This window comes from Tachysurus vachellii, chromosome 4, assembly GCF_030014155.1.
Source record: "Tachysurus vachellii isolate PV-2020 chromosome 4, HZAU_Pvac_v1, whole genome shotgun sequence".
Lineage (NCBI taxonomy): Eukaryota > Metazoa > Chordata > Actinopteri > Siluriformes > Bagridae > Tachysurus > Tachysurus vachellii.
Genome location: NC_083463.1, coordinates 17,785,760 through 17,805,955, shown reverse-complemented (window position 1 = coordinate 17,805,955; position 20,196 = coordinate 17,785,760). Strand labels below are relative to the sequence as shown.

The 20,196-nt window shown below is 34.9% G+C and overlaps 1 protein-coding gene across 1 annotated transcript; it reads right to left on the bottom strand.

Annotated features, from left to right (window-relative positions):
* Positions 1 to 5,991: 5,991 nt before the first annotated feature.
* On the bottom strand, positions 5,992 to 18,470 carry igfn1.3 (immunoglobulin like and fibronectin type III domain containing 1, tandem duplicate 3). Its single transcript, XM_060867261.1, has 22 exons — positions 18,422 to 18,470; positions 18,176 to 18,298; positions 17,926 to 18,065; positions 17,738 to 17,837; positions 17,463 to 17,508; positions 17,155 to 17,338; positions 16,891 to 17,004; positions 16,623 to 16,785; positions 16,244 to 16,516; positions 14,859 to 15,503; positions 14,480 to 14,604; positions 14,233 to 14,374; positions 13,500 to 13,793; positions 13,095 to 13,391; positions 10,912 to 11,091; positions 10,457 to 10,585; positions 10,075 to 10,383; positions 9,863 to 9,948; positions 9,508 to 9,700; positions 7,708 to 8,004; positions 7,266 to 7,592; positions 5,992 to 6,014 (listed from the first exon to the last, which is right to left on the bottom strand). The coding sequence occupies exons 1-22, from the start codon at positions 18,468 to 18,470 to the stop codon at positions 5,992 to 5,994; spliced, it is 4,239 nt and encodes a 1,412-aa protein (XP_060723244.1).
* Positions 18,471 to 20,196: the final 1,726 nt, after the last annotated feature.

Genomic DNA, 20,196 nt, shown 5'->3' with positions numbered 1-20,196 from the left:
TGCCGAAACGCAAGGTGGCACCATCATAGATCTCTGTTCTCATTCAGTATACTGTCTCTAGGATTGTTTTTTTTATGTTCTCAAGGTTTCAAGAATATTCTCATTCATATTCATTCATTTATATTCATGTATATATAAATGTTGTTATTTTATATCTATTTTATTCTATTTACTGAATGGCTTCTCATATTCAGTTTTATCTTATTTTCTGTTCTTAATCCTTCTTAAAGATAAAATTTCTTTATACCCCTTTTTATTTTTTATTTTTTATTTTATTATTTATTTATTTTATTTTATTTTTTACAAAAAATAAACATTCTGTAGAATTTTATTCATAATTAATAAAAATATGATGCAACAATCTACTAATGTAATACAAATAAAGTTGTCAATATTTGGATAAGCTAAAAACACATTACATTTAAAACATAGTAATTAAAGTGATATATCATTTAAAGCAATATAAACTTAAAAATCCAGACTATTCATCCAACAAAAAAGGCCATAATATTGTGATAAAATATTTCAAATGTTGGGTGAGATTCCAATGCAGGCTCTAATCAAGAGCACCTTTGAGTAGTATAAAAAAGTATAAAAATAATTAGACTTATAATGTGTTAATATCTGTTTCATCAAACCCATGCAGGTGTAAATTTGGCCTGTGCCCCATCAGCACAGGGGCTTTCCTTTTCTGGTATGAATTTCATGGCTGAAAATGGTCCACTGACAGAACATTTCAAGCTGGGGCACCTGTCTCAGTAGGGGTCATTTTTTATGATGCCATGTGGCTGGTTACATATGCTAGCATTAAATGCAGTCATCTGATGCCAGTATTCTTGCCTGAACAGAGGCATGGCAGGAGAAGCATTGCTCTCTCAATGTGTAAAATGACATAATGTACTCTTCAAGGGCATTTAGTATGCAACCTGAATCAAACATTTACAGTAGTATGAGATTTAAAGATAATAGATTAAAAGATTAAACTCAACTTTTAGCTTTAGCTTTGTGTTTACTTTCTGTGCACATAAAATATTTGCTTAACTCACAAGCTTTTTGCCTGCCAATGATTATTTTACTGCTTTTACTGATTACTTTTATTTTACTTTTATGATGGGTGAATATGTGTGAGCTTGAATGGTCATATTTACTATTTGAAATATATAAAGAAATAAAAAACCCTAGCTGAATCTATTTTTGCTTTTTAGGTTTATTATCATTTCCTTGTCATCCTGTCAACACACCACTTTTGTATCTACCAGTAATTATATAAATAATGAATTTCTGACAGCAGTTCTCAGACAGCTGTTAACAGTGACTTGGGTTCATGGAAAATGTTTAGCTGAGTGGGCACAGGCATTTGCTGGCATGATCTGAAACAGCACTGCAGATTTCTTAATACTGTAACAGATTGTTTTCTAATACAGCTTAGCAACATTATTATAACAACAATTTATATGAAAACAACTCTGGCAGTAGTGCTGGTTGCAATTCAAACCAAAGGTTTATTTAGACTCAATCTGCTATATTAGAATTTCTCAACATCCGTGGATTTATTTGGTAGATGTGCCACATAATTATCAAAAAATTAAAAATAAATGAACAATAAAGGTGTTACAGAACACAGGAACTACCTTGTAAAATAATAAAACTATGACAATAAATTGTTAACATTGCCATGGTGTAAGTGCTTTGCATCAGGGCCACATTACACCACACAAAGTAATTATTTTCATATATTATTATTATTATTATTATTATTATTATTATTATTATTATTATTATTATTGTTATTATTGTTAATATTATTAACAATAATAACAATAATAATAATAATATGAATAACAACAACAACAACCATACTACTACTACTACTACTACTACTACTACTACTACTAATAATAATAATAATAATAATAATAATAATAATAATAATAATAATAATATCGTTTGTTCTTCAAAAACATGTTTTTTAATCAGTTAAGCTTTAATTAAGTGTCTATTTAGTGGGTTCCATGCTAAACAAAAGTCAGAAATATAGGACCTATAAGGTGCATTAGGTTAATGTACATCTCTATAATGTGCAATCAACCAACTAATATAAATGCCATTCTATGGCCATAAAATATACTATTGTGTCTGTGTGTGTGTGTGTGTGTGTGTGTGTCTGTGTCTGTGTGCTGTTTGTTTGCGGGATGAACTAAGCCACAAATACACACAAATATGATTTGATATCAAAATCAAACAGTGTAGCATTACACCTTCAAAAGCGAATGAAACATTTGAAGGTGCAAATGATGCACATGCAATACAAAGTGATCATATTACCATTAAAATTGAAATTCAACTTCAAATATTAAAAGATTTTCTATCAATAAATCATATTTAGATCTTTAAACTGTGCAATGTATGAATCTAAAATGTGAGAATCAAACTGCCAACACAATTTAAATTGTAAACAGCAAAAAAAAAAAACATTTAATTGTAACATGTCTACAGTAAGTCTGGTGATGAACTTACCCTTAGTAAGATGATCTTCTCCACTCTTTGCTCTGCTGCTCCACCTAATAGTCCAGTGTATCCTCTGACTCCACAATTCTAATAAATCCTTTTGCAAATGCCAGCGCATCAGCAACGTTCTCCACCCCAACACTTTACTGCCCAGTGAGTGTCAGAATGAGGATCTTAAATTATAGTAGGGATCTACCAGAATTGATGCTAGTTGTGCAAGTACTCAGCAGAAAGGCACTAGAAGCATCTTAAAGGAGGAATGTTTCCATTAGCTTTTTTAAACAGAAATCCCCAGTATAAAATTTCACTGTTCTCACCATGCAAGATCTAGTGTTCTGTAGTATCACATCCCTTTACCATTTGATGTTTTTTCTGCTTCTACATCACCTGATTCTTCTTGCCATCTTAATAACATGCCTATAACAGACTGCACTGGGTGATTTAGAGGAACAACAACACCAAAATTTTTTGGAGGATAGTGGAAATGGAAGCCACATTTGCCAAACAAATGTGATGATATAGTCATAAAATGCTAAAACTGTGTCAGTTGTTTTTTTCTTTTAAAGTTTATTGAATTAAATATTTGTCACAAATATTATAGCGAGGAAAAATGAAATGAAGGCAGTTTTTCACATTGCTATGTTATTTTATATATGATTTGACGTAATACAAGATATTCAGTTAATATATAATATTTGAAGAGAGCCATAATGAATGTTCATATTGTGTATATTTTAAGTATTTATAAACTATTTGTTGTCTAAATAGAATGCTATTGTTCCTCTTTACTTGGTCTTTTGCCACTAACAGATAACATATGGTTATATAACCCAGGAACATTTTCCTCTATTCTTATAATATTAGACCTATATTATTAATGCAAAGACATGAAAAAAAAAATTAATTAATGGTGCCAATAAACCTGTAATTAGCACTATCTGAATGGAAAATGATGGGATGAAATATATATTTAGCTCCTCCATGTTGTAAGTTTAATAGTGAATCTTTTATAAGTAGCTTTTGAGCAATTAGATCCACTACTTTAATGTATTCCAGGATTTTCTCTAGCATAGCTATGAGACATTTATTGTTATTTTCTTGCTAGTCTGACGATAGTGTACATGAAAATCTTGCTATACACACTGGAGGTGAGCCTGTACTATAAGATGAACTAACTATAAAAATGAATAAACAAAGCATGTAATGTGAAATTATTGTTAATGTTAAAGTAAAATAATGTTCTGTCAGAATAGTTCTACATCAGTATAAATAATGACATACTATAGCTAAGCAAATAAATCTTATAGGACACAACTTATAATACTGATTTGCTATAACAATTTTGAACAATCTGCTGTAAGCTTTAGTGTAGGCTTTGTGAAGCACCTCTTCAGGAACCAGGAAAAACTCAAATAATATGATAATCTTGTGCAAAAACAAATTCTGAAAATATATTGAAACATGTAGATCACATTTGACATGCCAGATGATGACTGGTCCAGTAATATGTTCAGCCGACAAATTAGTGTTTATTCAGTGACTGTTTTTTACTGTCATAGATTTATTTTCAATTGTGATTCATGAGACATCTACTCATGAGTTAAACACAAAGGTATATATGATCAGTGTTTTGCCTATTTAAATGATTATTTGGTTATTTATATTATTATGTTATTTCAGCTGTGTGTGTTTTAAAAAGAATCATGTTCAACACAAACTGTACAGCATTCTGTCTGTGTTATATCAAGCAGCTCAGTTGAGCTCAAAGCTCAGCTCTGCCTTAAACCTTACTTTTTTTTAACATGAATACAGAAATAGATCATTCTAATGCAAGCACATTTGTGAGAGATAGATATTATATAAGTTTCAGTGCTTGACACTCCAGGGCAACATAAAGCAGGCCTTTTGTGTGCAGAGATGTATGTGATCTGATAGTGTTGATGTCCTAGAAGGTATTTATTACTGTGGTGAGGCAGGGTCAATGGGTGGCCATGGTCCAGCAGGAAACAATGCTCAGGACTGTGAAATAATTTCAGAGTCATGCAGCTCTCTGAAAAGCATTTTTTGTTACAGTGGCAATGGTGACAACAAAAGCTTAATTATTTAATTATTGCTGGTATTATGTTATGATATTGTATATATATTGTATGTATATATATATATATATATATATATATATATATATATATATATATATATATATATGTGTGTGTGTGTGTGTGTGTGTGTGTGTGTGTACATATATGTGTATATGTGTAAGTGTACAGAAATATTGTAATGTAAGATGCCTTTAGATACAATGAGATTATATAATTTACAAAAATAACAAAATAAATAAATAAATAAATAAATGAAAAAAAAATAAAAAAAAATTTGTCATGACATCCATTTACTGTTGACTGGCACAATTTTGTTTCAGGTAATGCTGAAAGCCTTCTTTATGTTTTTTGCCTGAAAACTTTCTATACATGTCTTGTATGAAAATCCATGGTGTACTTTAGAATGGAGTACCCTGAGAAACCCCCAAAGAACAGGAAAATCTCTAACTCTGGAGGTATGACGCAAATGTGCTAACCACTAAGGCATTGCAGATTGATGTTCATAAATCAAAAATCTCTCTACAGAAATCTAATCAAATCTAAAAGATCAAATAAACATCTAAGACACAGTTGGTATTTTCAAATAGACCTTCTTTGAACTCTTATCATTATAAGCCTAGTCCTTCTGTAGACCCCTGTAAATTTATTGTAAAATCCCAGGAGTACTATTTACAGAAATGCCTGTAGTCTCCCTTTATCCTCAGAGTTCGTCTCTCTCTCCTTGACAGCCACCCCAACTCATTGCATTTCTGTTTTATTATCAACATACAGTTATGTTCCCTTGCAGAATATTAGTTATTAATGGAAGACTGTAAACTGTGAGCATGGCTGATATAATGAGCACATGTCCAAATGTGTTTTCAACCTTTTAAGAGACATGCCGTATGGGTCATAGTCAGACTGCATCATTACACACTGCATGTTGATATTATGTAAGAAGAAAAACGCATGTTTATTTGACTTCAATCTGTGTTTAAACAGATTTATTCACCTCAAACAAAAATGCAAATGAAAGGCACCAAATTCAGAAAATAATTTAACCATGTAAACCTAATACATAATTCACAAAGTAACTTTCAAAGTAAATATTCTGTGAATTATAGCCATAATAAGCTACATTTAGATAGCCTAAACTCAAATTTGTCAGCTATATCGTACAATAATTAACTTTTTATTATTTACTTATTAGACATATTTTTCACATCTGTGTATATGTCTACAAATGCTGAAACATTTGTGCAACATCACATTGAATATTTTCTCGTATTAACATTGCATTTCTGTTTTATTATCAGCATGAGCTCATGTTTTTGTGCAGAATATCAGTAGTTATTAATAGAAGACTATAAAAGCAGGTCATGGTTGACGTATTGAACACAATGTCCTATGTCATAAATGTTTTCAACCCTTTAAGAGACAGACCATATAGTCATAAACAGGGGCATTTCTATTTTGATCACGTCTGTACTGGGGCACAGGCCCCCAAGACTTTTACAAAAGTCCATCAATATTTATAGGGGGTCCAGAGGCAAAGCCCAATGTCAAGAGATGTGTTGCAAAAACATGTTTGTATGTATGTTTGCATGTATGTATGTATGTATGTACTGTATGTATGTATGTATTTCTTTAAATTTACTGCTAGTATTTTTGTAAGTAAACTAGCTAATAAGCCCCCTAAATGAATAAATTAATTTAAAAAGCTAAAACACTTAGTGAGATATGCACTTTTTAGCAGTTAATAAGCTAACATTATCAAACATCAAACAATCAAACATGTGGCAAGAATATCTAGAAAAAGGGAAATCCTATTCAACTGAATACAAATTCACATACAGCTCATTTACACAGCGATAAGCGTTAGCCTGGTAGTTCTTTCTCCTCAGTCCTCAGTTACAATGTCATATTATGAATTATTGTCTGTCTGCAGTCGAGGTTTCCATGGTGAAAAGTTAAGGGAGGAGGAGCACAGCGAGGGGCGAGGCGTATGATTGCTTCAGTTGGCTTTACAATCAACCTTCATGTTTTAAATAATTAAAATTTTGTAAATGACAATATTCAATGACTTGGAAAGCCTGTTTTTAACTACTATAATCTACCTCAGCAATTAATCTTGACAATGATTTATCAGGAAAATTACATATTTACAGCAACAATAAGGGTCTAGCCATGCCCCCTTTTAAATTACACTCTGCATATGTATTCTTTGTTCATTTCTTTGATTCCTTTGTTCATTTCACTTTATGTTTTGATTAGAATTTTTCTTTTAAAAACTGATCTGCAAATGTTAAACACTAAATTCTGAAAATACGTTAACAATGTTTATCCAAACTGGCCTAAACACACTTCTGACATTGATATAGTATGATATGCTAATATTAACTCTAATGTTCATTACATTTTTTGTGTTTTTTGTGTATTTTTGTGTATACAAAAACAAAATCACCATGAACATTTTTGTATTTTCTTTTATTTTGGCTACTATTAAATACAACTGGCAAAATGTTACTTAAGTGAATGTTTATAGTTAATAAAGAATTTAAGAAAGCTCTGAACATCTCCAAAGTAGCATCTCTTCATTCTAGGGTACAAGAAAAAAAAAATAGTAAATATATATTCAGGTAAAATGTATAGTGTGGACTATTTATTCAAATAACTTACCTCTGATTTTGAGTTGAGTGGTGCACTCAGCACGACCTAAAGAATTTTCTGCAATCGCTTTGTACTCTCCATTGTCTTTAGTCCCCACTCTTAGTATTTTTAAAGAACAGACACCACATGTGTTGGTGATGTAGTAGTTGGTGTTTGTGTTGATACTGATGTTGTTGCGGTACCAGGTCACATAGGGGGTGGGATTGCCTCTCACAGCACAACTCATATGACATTCATACTTCTCTGGACTAGTATGTGTTTTCATTGGGACTGTAAAAGTAGGTGGTGACTCAAGGTTAAAGGCCTTGGGTTCAGGCATACTGAGGGTGAACTTTTCTGCAGTGAACAAGTACATGTATGTTAACATGACATCTTTATTCTAAATATGTAATTTCATGTTTTAGCAGAGATTAGTGTAGTTGGGGATTATTAGTTACACTGAATGCATTACCTTTCTTACTCTCACGCCCCCATGTTGGGGACTCAGAAGGTTCAGAGAGCCCAATGTCATTTTTGGCATACACTCGGAAGTTATATTCTCTTCCTGGCATGATGTTGACAGCTGTGAAGCTGTTGTTGAACACTCGGTCAGCCACTGTGTGCCAGGTCTGCTTGACTGAGTCACGTTTGGTCACCATGTAGTGCAGACGGTCATCTCGTTTCTCATCAGGAGAGGGGCTCCAACAGACTGTTAATGTGCCAGGAACATTTTCCTCCAGCTCCACTGGCCCAGGAGACTTTGGGTCATCTGTGTGATGGACACAGGTTTTTCTACCATTCTTTGTACAGCCTAAATCTGTTCTAAACCATTCAGATTCCATCCATGGAATCAATAAGTTTCCATTTTCTGATAGACTTGTCATTTATAGAATGTGAATATGTACTTTGCCTCACTTGAAATTCTTGAGAATATGTACATATGTACAAATATTTTAGAAAAGCAGAAAAATCAACTGACACCCTGAATAAACATAATACATACACTCTTCCAATAATTCTGAATGAAATGCTTGAGTAATACAATCCTAATCAACAGATTAGCTTTGATTCTTAGAAAATAATTTGCTAAGGTATACTATTAATAATGACATAATCTCAAATAAAATTAAACTGAGAGGTGATCACACTTGAATTATGTTGTTATTGACTAACTGAGTGTCAACAATATACAGTACAGTCATCCAGCCATCAGTCTAGCAGTTTGTTTTTGAGAGGGTTAAAGCTGAGGGTTAAAGCTGAGTGTTAAAATTTTTTACAATGTGCTTGATACAGCAAGTGTTTCCTATCAGGTTGCACACAGAAGGCTTATATCATTAACCAGAGGTGTTAGCAAAATTCCCTTTCCAACAATATCTCAAAAGCACACACATAAACTTGAAACTAGCCCAAATAATCTGGGCACTGGCAATGTATTTGCATGGTACATAAGGTTCCTGTAGTGCACACATATTTCTAATGTATGGATATTATCCACTCCAATCCTCCTTTCCATTAGCCAATCTGTGCAATATAACTTACAATAGAATTGGTTCTGTTTAACATGAACACACTGTTTGCAATTTAATATTTACTGACATTTCTTAGCATTTTCATGGGGAAGACATAGTATTTTTAAACCACCCTCATTTATAGTAAAATCTGCAGACTTGTCAAGCATGTTATTAACTGTTCTGGCAGCTGCTCTTCCACCAAACATCAGGCAGTGTGACTCTTGCCTGAATGAGCTCTTTAAATAATTTTTACATCTCCAATTTTGACCAACGCAAGACATGGCACTTAAATCATACTTCACAAAAATTTTTTATACTGTCTTTTCCCCAAAATTTTTCTTAAATCAGTAATTTTCCAGTACCCACTCATTAGCTAGGTCTCCATTATTACACAAAGCTGCCACAAAGTGAAGGCTAGCACCTGCTGTTTCCAAGTCACATGCCAGCGTTCGCCCAGCCCAGTTGGTAGCTGTAATGTGCTATTGAATATCTAGTGAGTGGGAGGAAAGATCCCGACATTTACTCGCAGATGCCCAAGATTGGCCTAATTGATAGAGGAGAGAGTGACAACTTTTGTATTACCCAAAGAGCAAGTCGAATTGCTCTCTTGGACTTGGACTCTACAGACATTTACCTTTTACTTCTACTGGATATATTAAATACAAGAAGCTTTGAAATTTTTCAGTCTGCTCTTATCAAGGACATTTTATCCACCCTTACCAGTTAACTCAATGTATTGCATATTCATTATGGTAACTTACCTGTGACCCTAATCTCAGTACTAAAGGTCTCTTGGCCCACCATGTTCTTGATTATAATGGTGTAAACTCCAGTATCAGAGCGCTCCGCAGATGGAATTAAGAGCTGAGATGTACCTTCTGTGTTGCTTATAGTCACATGTTTAAATGGAGGCATTCCGTCTTTGAGCCAGTTTATTGTGGGCATTGGGGAACCCTGCCAATTAAAAAATTTCAAAAAAATATATAACATCATATATATATATATATATATATATATATATATATATATATATATATATATATATATATATATATATATATATATATCGTTTTAACATATTCATTTCATTATTATTTTTTCATATATATTTTATACCTCAAACTGAATGTTGACCCGAACAGAATGTCCAGTTCTCACCACCATAAAGCTCTTCATTTTTCGATCAGTGAATTTTGGTTTGACTGGAAATGAATTTATAAAAGAGTAAATAAAAACATTAACATAATGCACAAATAAGTCATTTATATTTATAGCTAGTTTGATATATATATAGTTAATGGGTGGATTAGTTAATGAATTAGTTTTACCTGGTGGGGGCATGGCAATGATGTAGTTGTCCAGGTTTTGTGGTTCACTATCTCCACCTTCATTTGATGCCACTACTCTTACCCAGTACATAGCCATGGACTTAAGACCATGAATTGTGTATGAAGTTGTGATAACTTCATGGGAGTTACAGCTAGTCCATTCAGTGTTCTCTGCTGGTCTTAATTCTACAAAATATCCTTTAGCTTCATCTTGCACCCCTGTTTGCTCTTTTGGTTTAGTCCAAGTCAAAGACAAGGTAGAATATGTGGAATCTGCCACCTTCAGATCAGTAACTTTACCAGGAGGCTCTGAAAACACCAATGATCATTATTTAAGCTGAATCAAAATTTAGCCAAAGAAAGACATTTTTTCATGACTCACTTTTAGGATCTCTGGCTTTCACAAAGTCAGAGGGAGAGCTTGGTTCTCCTGCACCAGAGAAGTTGATGGCTATGGCACGGAATTCATACTCAGTTCCTTCAACAACATCTTTTACTCCATACTGTTTGGCTGGAGGCAAAAGCAAAAAGTGAATTTTCATTGGGTAGTTAAACATTTTAATTGTATTTAATTTTCTATTATTACCATGATTAAAAAGTTATTTCATGATTGTCTACTAGGACAGAATCTAAAACTGATCAAGGCACATTAATGATTAATGAATGATCATAAAGACATTAAGGCCAAAAGTAAAGTAGAATTTCCAAAATATATCTAGCTATAAAATTAACCTTTGGATGAATAATATCCCAAAAGTGACCCATTCTCAGTATATGTCACTAAGATACAGTATGTTGAAGGAAATTAAATGAAGAAATATGCATATACATTTTAACCTTTGATTGGCTCCTCTAGAGGGTTTACTTGGTTCCACAGGTTGCTGCCTTTTTTGCGTTTCTCAAGGTTATAGCCCACAATGTTAGTTCCTCCTGTTTTGGTTGGTGGGGTCCATGACAGGTTTATGCAGTCTTTAAAGGCGCTGACAACTTTTGGTGTGGAGGGTGGACCAGGATATGCTGTAAGGCAGATTTTTAAAGAATGCATTTAAAATATAAAAAAAATCAAATGTTTATGAACTAGCGGCTGTTCAGATTAGCAGACATTTTTCAAAATACCAGAATATGAATTAAAGTTGTTTTACATATTGTTTTACATAATTAACAGAAACGTCCATTCATGACCGTTTCGATTGATTTGGCATTGGTGAAGAACACAGAAACACAGACTTGCAAAGAATTACTCAAAATTGGACTAATAAAAGAAAAACGGTATAAGTTAAATAAAATAGTGATAAGTTTAAAACTTGAGCAGGTGAAATCCAAACATAGATCAAAAGTATGGATTCCATAACACAAAGAACAATCACAGGCAGGGATACTGAACCCTCAGGACACTGAGTATCTCTATTAAATTGAGGGTTTAAATGATTCCATAGATGGAAACAGGAGATATTTTACTACAATAGGATTAAAGAATGAGTGCCTGAGACCAGAACAGAAACAGAATCAGCCAGGAGCAGGGTCTGTTGGGTAACAGGAAGGCAAAAACACTGCTTGAGATTGACACAGAGACGAGATCAGGACCAACAATTGGAGTTGAGTTATGAGCAGTGACTGAACAAGGAGTAGGGAGCAGAGGTAGAGGTAGTGAGTGAGGGCAATGAAGCAGAAACATAATGGACTATGTTTGAGTATAGAGTAAATGTAATCCAGGGCCAAATAAGTGGCTGGGACAGTATTCACTAGATTGACCAGGACAAGAGTATGAAGAATCAAGTCCCCTTGCCATGTCTAACACCACTGTAACAGAGGGAAGGAATTCTAACCTAGACAGACCCTTGGCAGCTACTTCCAATCGCCTGTCTTGTTAATAAATCAAACTGAAGAGTAATTGGGTAATAAACCCTTCTACAAGCTGAGTTTTAATGCTCAACTCCTGAGTTACAGGCACCACTCATATACTGTACTATCACCCACCAAGAACAATAAGCTAATGCTCAGGAAATGGCCATTTTCACCATATGCATAATGCATAGTGAGCACTGAAAAAGAAAACTTTTCAAACCTTTGTGATGGGACAGACTCACATTACAACAGCTGGCAAACTGGGACAGTTTCCTTAGCAATTAATGCAGTGAAACCTGAATGCTACCTGAAAACTGACTGGTGTCTGATTCATGACAGTACAAAATAAACACTACCATACACAAAATAATGAGATATATTAAAGCAACATCAATGTGAGTAATGTTCAGAAGGATACAGAGATGGAGTTAGAATGACTGTCAATAGGAAGATTTAAAGAGATCTTGTAACTTACAATGAAAATGTGTGTGTATGTGTGGGTGGTGGTGGTGGTGGTGGGGGGGGGTTTGTTTGAATCTTGCTGCCTGCAGCTCATCTCCATCAAAATGACTGAAATAAAATGCTTCACACAATAATGTAATATCCTGCAAAAACTGCTGCTTTGCTTTATTGAAAAAGGTTGTGCATGGGATATTTACTTTAAAAATGCCCATGTATATTGCAAATAGTTTTTTTTTCCCTTTGGTGTGGTGTTTTAGTAGAGGCCCCTGATGAAAATTCTGTCATATGACCATAAGTCTATGCGGGGTTGCAGAATGTCTCCTGTGAAAAACATTAACAATTTATCTGCTAACAGAAAAGTTTTGTCTTTGTTTATAGAATATTATAGATTATTGAATTATTATATATATTATTATAGAACTATTGTCTCCTTTACACATAAACACCTGCACAAACTTTTTTTTTTTGCTTTTTTTTGGTCAAAAATTCACCATTTTCTGCATGTTTTAGTTTCACCTATCATTTTGTTTTGAGATCTTAATTTAGATGAACAACAATATAATTGTTGTAACTTGTTATAATGCCTATAATCCTTTCTAAAACTGTGTTACTCTGCTGTGATTTTCCTGTTCTCTTACAATTGTTTTAGCTTATCAAGACTTCGAAAGTTCACCAAATGGGTTACACCAAATGCAGTCATACAGCAGTTTCACCTTTAGTGCCAGCCTGTATGTCATCCGTCTCATACACATCACCGGTGCCTTCTGCAGTTAATGCCCTTATACGGTAGCAGTACTTCCTGCCATGGTCTACATCGGTGTCTTTATAGTGGGGCACCGGAGCAGTATTTCCAATTTTCTTCCAAGTGTTCCGCCCAATCTGTTGCCTTTCGAGATTGTAGTAAATCACAGGCGAACCTCCGTCATCTTTGGGAGGCCTCCACTTGAACTCCACACATGATGATGAGGCTTCAATTAACTCTACAGGACCCAGTGGATTGCTAGGTTTATCTATATTTGATAAAAGCAATGATATTATGAATTTGTACTTACACAACAAACAATAAAAGTACTTACACAACAAACAGTAAACACACACAGACCCTAAACACTACTGACCTAAGACAGTGAGCTTGGAGAAAGCTTCAGTAGTCCCAAATTCATTCTTCAGCTTGAGCTTGATCTCTCCTGTGTCTTTGCGCTGGCACTTAGTAAGAAGTAGGCGGCTATGGCTGAAGGATTTTTCAATCTTTATGTTAAAATCTTCTAGTAGCTCCTCACCATCATGGTACCACTGCACTTTTATTGGCTCTCGACCCACAAAGCTCAGTTTGAATGTGGCATTTTGGCCGACCTTGATGATCACAGGTTGTGAGAACTTGGTCAGGTCATCTTGATTCATCCTAGGTGGGTCTGGATTACACATAGGATATACATTCATTGTCCACTTTAATAGGATCCCCTGTACACTTGCTCATTTTTAAATTATCCAATAATTCTGATACTGTTTGTGTGAAAATACAAAGAGATCAACAGTTTCTAAATGTTCAAACCAGCCCAAACTTGCCAAGGTTAAAGTCACAAAGATCACACTTTTCCCCATCCTGATATTCATGACCTGTAACTTCATGATTTCATACATTATGCTGTTCCCACATGATAAACTATTTTGATGTTATTATCAATTAATGATAATATGCATAGGTAAGCAGCTACACTGCTTTTCCTATTCCTATGGAAGGCGAGTGTAAATTGTTCTGAACAAGTAAACATTTCTATTATGAATTGTTGTCTAAAACATACAAACATTAACAGCTTAACATACTTTGAATCAATTAATAAATTAAATTACCTTCTACAATGAGCAGAGCCTCTGTTTTACGCCCATCTGCCTCAAAGCGATACTTTCCACTGTCATTCTCTGTACAATTTTTAATCACCAGTTTGTGCAATGCTCCATCTCTGACAGTCATCAGGTCATCTGTAGATTTTATCTGTGCAGATATTATAGTGACTTTTGGACCAAAATGATTCTTTCCAAAAACTTACTTCATCACTTGCTCATGACCTTCATAAGCTGAGTATGAGGGGATACCTACCTCCTTTCCATCCTTATACCACACTCCATCATAGTCTGTGTTGCTTAACTTGCACACCATCTCAGCTGAATGGCCCACAATAGCTTTGACATCTTGCAGCCCACTAGTGAAGTAAACCCCTGTGTCTGGATAAGAGATTAATTGTCTGTAACTTGCTCTATTATATTTTTCTTGTGAATAACAATAAGAAAATACATTGTAATTAACTATTTTGGACTTGTGCATCTTTATTATTTACACCTCTGGTAGCTTATTTACATTATTTACTACATATCTATACTATACATAATGTTTATGCTACAATTTAAAATGAATCACACCATTCATAATGGTATAGAATTTTAGCTTTATACATGCTGATGCTATGCAGATGACATACCAATTACAGTATCAGGGATCAATGGCCCTGACCTGACTCTCTTATTCTTCTCCTCTGCTTGCTCTTCACTTATTGGCTCTTCATGCTGTTCACATTCCATGACTTGTCCACATTCTTTATGCTTACTCACTGCTTTTTGAGGTACTTTCTTTACTTCTAACTCCTTTTGCTCTTCTACCAACTCCCCTTTTTGCTCCTTTGGCTCTTCTCTCACTGCCTCCTTTGGCTCTTCTGTCACTTCCTCCATTGGCTCTTCTCTTACTTCTTCCTTTGGCTCTTCTGTTGCTTCCTCCTTTGGCTCTTCTACCTTACCTTTAGAGACAGAGTTGAGCTGAGCTTTAGGCTTGGTTTTAGCCTTGACTTTGTTATTCTGGGAGGTTTGTGGGATTTGCTCAGCTGCAGGTTGTGCTACAGGGTTAAGAAGAGTCTCGAGTGGAAGCACAACAGGAGGCTCAGCGTCATTTTCTTTTGCCTGTGCAGCCTGGTCGACCTGACATTGTTTGAGCATTGCTTTTCTCTCCTTCCTCTCCTTCTGTAACTTGGCTTGCTGCTCAGTTGCAGTCTTTTCCAAGTCAGTTCCACTACCTCCGGCCTGGGTTGTTTTGCGTGCTACTTTTTTTTCACGCTTGTCTGAGTCATTGTCAGCTGTTCCAAATGACAGACATATACAGACATGTAAATATATTATAAAGGGATTAAAAAAATCCAAACAAACAGAAAACCTAAATGAACTAAATTATAAATGAAAAAGGAATGAATGAATGAATGAATGCTATTGTTTATTGATTGTCAAACAGATTAATTTTAAACTAATCATTCAGGTTAAAAACTATAACCACACTGAAAATATGATCCTATTGTAGATTAAATTGTACTAATATCCCAAATGGTACAGTATACTGATAAAGATGTGTACCTTTCAGCTTAACTTTCAAACCTTTCAGCCTTATTATGAAGTATTCACCCCTCTTCCACCATTTGTATTATTATATTTTGAAATTGAAATAATCTGAATTGGAATTTGTTTAGTTTGATAGGTCCATAGTTTCATACTGCTGTTTGTTTAGATATGGTCTCAAACAAACTCATTCAGGATCAGATGTATTTATATTGAGATCATGTGACACTTTACTTGCACAAAGGTTTACTCCAATCATGTAATTGTCTGACCTCTGATGGCTTACAGTATGTAATCACACAATTTCCACAAATGTGTACATAATTTCATTTCCCTCCTTCTCTTCAATATTTTGCATTATTTCATGTCAATTCATGATGTCCAGTTTATGATGCATAACATGCTAAGAACTGAACTCTCCTCATTTATGCACAAAATAGTTTAAGCTGCTAATAACTAACAAGCAGCTGGTCAAATATGCACCTACCTTCCACTATCAGCCAGGCGTTGCACGATTTGATTCCAACCACAGCGGCATATATGCCCTTATCCACTAGCATACAGTCTTTCACCACCAATCTATGGATCAGCATATCTTCAGACACAGTAATGTCATATTTCTGGCCTTGAGCCAATGCAGCACTCTTTCCCATCCATGTGATCTTTGGGACTGGTGCAGACAGAACACACTCAAAGACTGCATCCTCTCTTTCAATTGCTGTAACCTCTCTAATCTTTACCAAGAAGTCCACATTTGGAACTGTAAGCACATAGAGCAGGTTAGACAAATGAATAGTTCAAATTCAACATGTACATTAGTGTATAAAAAATTATTTTGATTGGGATTTTTTTTAAATTATACTTACGTTTAAAATCTGTAGAAAAGATATTAACTCCTTCAACGTCTACTTGGTAGAGTCCGGCATCATCTGGAGACAGACCACTGACACTGAAAATGAACCGTCTGCCAACTCGACGCAGACTGTGCTTCTCACTTGTGTCAGCACTGAATTCAACCAGTTCTCCATCCTGTAACACCAACAATGCTGAATATTTAACAAATGCCTGTGCTTGATTTGTGTTTATATATCTAAGTGTGCAATTAAAATATGAGAAAACTTAGTAGTGTCTTACTTTATAGAGTAAGATTTTGGCATTGGGATCCCTGAGATCCATTTCAAATTCAAACTGTGCACACCCAGGGGTTTTGATGTCAATATGTCTCAAGTTGCTCAGATATTCAATGTACTGTGGGAAGAAAGGTAATTTCATGTTTCTAAGAATACATAATGTTTCATAAAATTTAGCAGAGATCATTAAATTTTCATTAATTTTGTTCTTTATTCTCAAGGCAAATATAAATGGAGCACTTTTAAATGAGATGCCTGACATTTTTACCTGTGCCTGCTGTTCTTCTATTTCTCTTTTCTTTTCATTTAATTTCTTCAACATCCACCGGAAGTCAGTCACTCCATATTCAGCACAAATACGCTCGTAGTCTTTCTTATCAGCACTCAACAGTAGCTCCCAGAACCTTTCATCAACCTCTCCATCTTGTCGCTCCTCTTTTGGGCGATTAGCTCTGTATGAACAAAGGGCACAACAAATGTGACTAGTGTATTATTAACAGAAAAATGTCAGACAGGATCCAGAATCTTGAAAGAGGAACAATGAAATGTGTTCACATAATATTTGAAATATCATACCGAGTTCTTAAGCTCTTTTTGAAATCAGCTGTTTGTTCACGTTGAGCTAGAAAATAACAGGAGGCATGATGTATTTGATACCTTTTTACTTTTAATTTAAAAAAAGATAAAATGCATGACATTAGGAAGACAGACCCGTTCGTGATTCTTGCAATTCCTTGCTCTTTTTGAATCCAACTGTAAGAGAAAAAATTTAACCAATTGTTTCATTAGATACATCATGGTTTTCAGCTTAGATTTTACACAGGTGAGTCCAGTTCTTGAAATGTACATACCTTCAATTATATTCAATGTTGCAGTAACAATAGCACGACCAAACTCGTTTTCAGCCAAACATTTGTAGGTGCCTGCCTGGTCTACAGCTACATTAGGCATCTAAGTACAATATTCATATACATTAATAATGATTTATATTTTCAACCATAAACATATCACAATACTGTTAAATAGACAAATACGGTACCTGTAGCTGGTGTTCTCCTGTGACTGGCTCATACACAACGATGTATTTTTCTGTGTCAGAAATGTCATCATTATTTCGAGTCCATCTTACTGATGGAGTTGGAGTCCCTGTTACGATTGCTTTAAAAACAGCAATCTTTCCTTATTTGAAAAAAGCATTAACAATGTGAGTAATGTTTTGCAAGTCTGCAGTCTCAAGATTACTGATCTTTTATCATTTAAATCAAGAAGTTACGTTAATATACTTTTACCTTCTTGAATAGTCAGGGCGATGGGTTTGCGTGTGAAATCTGGGTGGCTTTTACCTTGAGGAACTTCCTTGACAGTCTGAGTGATCATCACACCAGGAACTTTGGATCTCTTCCTGATGATTACTACAAAGGAAAAATAACATTATGTAAGTGTAAATTGTCTAAACTGTGCAACATTACCAATAGATTTAATGATAGATATTTATGAGTTTCCAGAAAGTAAAATTACTTAATTTTAAGACCTACTTTGCTCAGGAGCTGTTGGCTCCTCTTCCTTTGTCTTTGGGAACTTCATCTTATCATGCAGGGCTCAGATGACTCGAACTATTAAAAAATAGTTTTGAGAAACACAATCTTAAAAAAAGAACAAACAAACAAACAAACAAACAAAAAAAAACACTGTATTGTGCAGGAGAATAAAATCCAAGGGCAATATTTTCCTTCAGTATCCATACCAGAATCGTTTTTGGTTGTTGTTACAATAAAAAAATATATACATTAATAATAACTAGATTTGTAAAGTTCGTCGTGACAAACTTTGATGTTGGCTTTGACGATGCAAGTATTCGCAAAGGCCGGTGCTTTTTGGAGGCGAGTGGACATAAGGGTCAGTGTTACTTTTGGAAGTAGACAGAAAGGTAGGGTGCCAAAACATTTGGAGGTAAGTAGAGGCGTGCATGTGACATCATCAGAATACCCGTGAATTAGTTCCCCTCATTGTTGTGAGTGTTTTGATATGTCACATGTCCATGTTGTAAAAAGTTTTTTGATTTTGCATATTTTGGGGGCGGGGCTGCGGCACAACCGAAAGGCCAGTCAGTACACCAATTTAAAACTTTGTTCGGAGTATCACCCTAAAGGAGCTGGCCGACTTTGGTGTAGATCGTTCGAAAGCTTGCCGAGTTATAAACCTCCAAAGTTTATAATGGGAGTCTATGGGAAAAAAGGCCATTTTGAGACCCGGTACCGGAAGTACTGGAACTCGGATCGCTTAGAAAAGTAATAGCAACAAACTTCAGACCAGGGTCTACAACATATCCGAATTTGGTTCATGTGGCTCTTGATAAATTTTTGTCTAAGCTTAAATAGGAAAACAGAATGTTGGCTTCTACAAAGCCAACATCATCATCATCATCATCATCATCATCATCATCATCATCATAATAATAATAATAATAATAATAATAATAATATTGACATCAAGGGGGGCACGGTGGCTTAGTGGTTAGCACGTTCGCCTCACACCTCCAGGGTCTGGGTTCGATTCCCGCCTCCGCCTTGTGTGTGTGGAATTTGCATGTTCTCCCCGTGCCTCGGGGGTTTCCTCCGGGTACTCTGGTTTCCTCCCCCGGTCCAAAGACATGCATGTTAGGTTGATTGGCATCTCTGGAAAAAATTGTCCCTAGTGTGTGATTGCGTGAGTGAATGAGAGTGTGTGTGCCCTGCGATGGGTTGGCACTCCGTCCAGGGTGTATCCTGCCTTGATGCCCAATGATGCCTGAGATCCCCGTGACCCAAGGTAGTTCGGATAAGCCGTAGAAAATGAATGAATGAATGAATATTGACATCAACAATAACACTACTACTACTACTACTAATAATAATAATAATGGGGGGGTGACATAAATATTGAGCATCAACAAACAGGGTTTAGAGAAAATGTTTTAATCTTTGCTATGTAAAGATGGTAATATGTGTTTATTTAAGATCTTGAGTTTGAAAACTTCTCATCCATGGCAGCATGTCACACATCTTTGTGCACTGTTCAACCCACAGAAAGTGTTAATTTATGACCATGAAAATAGCAACTGAGTGCAAAACAAAAAAAAAAAATTCTTGCATGCAACTAAGATAGCAACATGCCAACATTTTGACATAAAAATAGAGCCCTATATGTTTTAACTACAGTTTGTAAGACATACTTTGTTTATCTCTTCAGAACTATGTCTAGTGGGGAAAAATTTAGTTAATGTTTATTGTGTTTTTGTTTGTCCCCTGAAGCAGTGAGTTTCAAGTGTGGC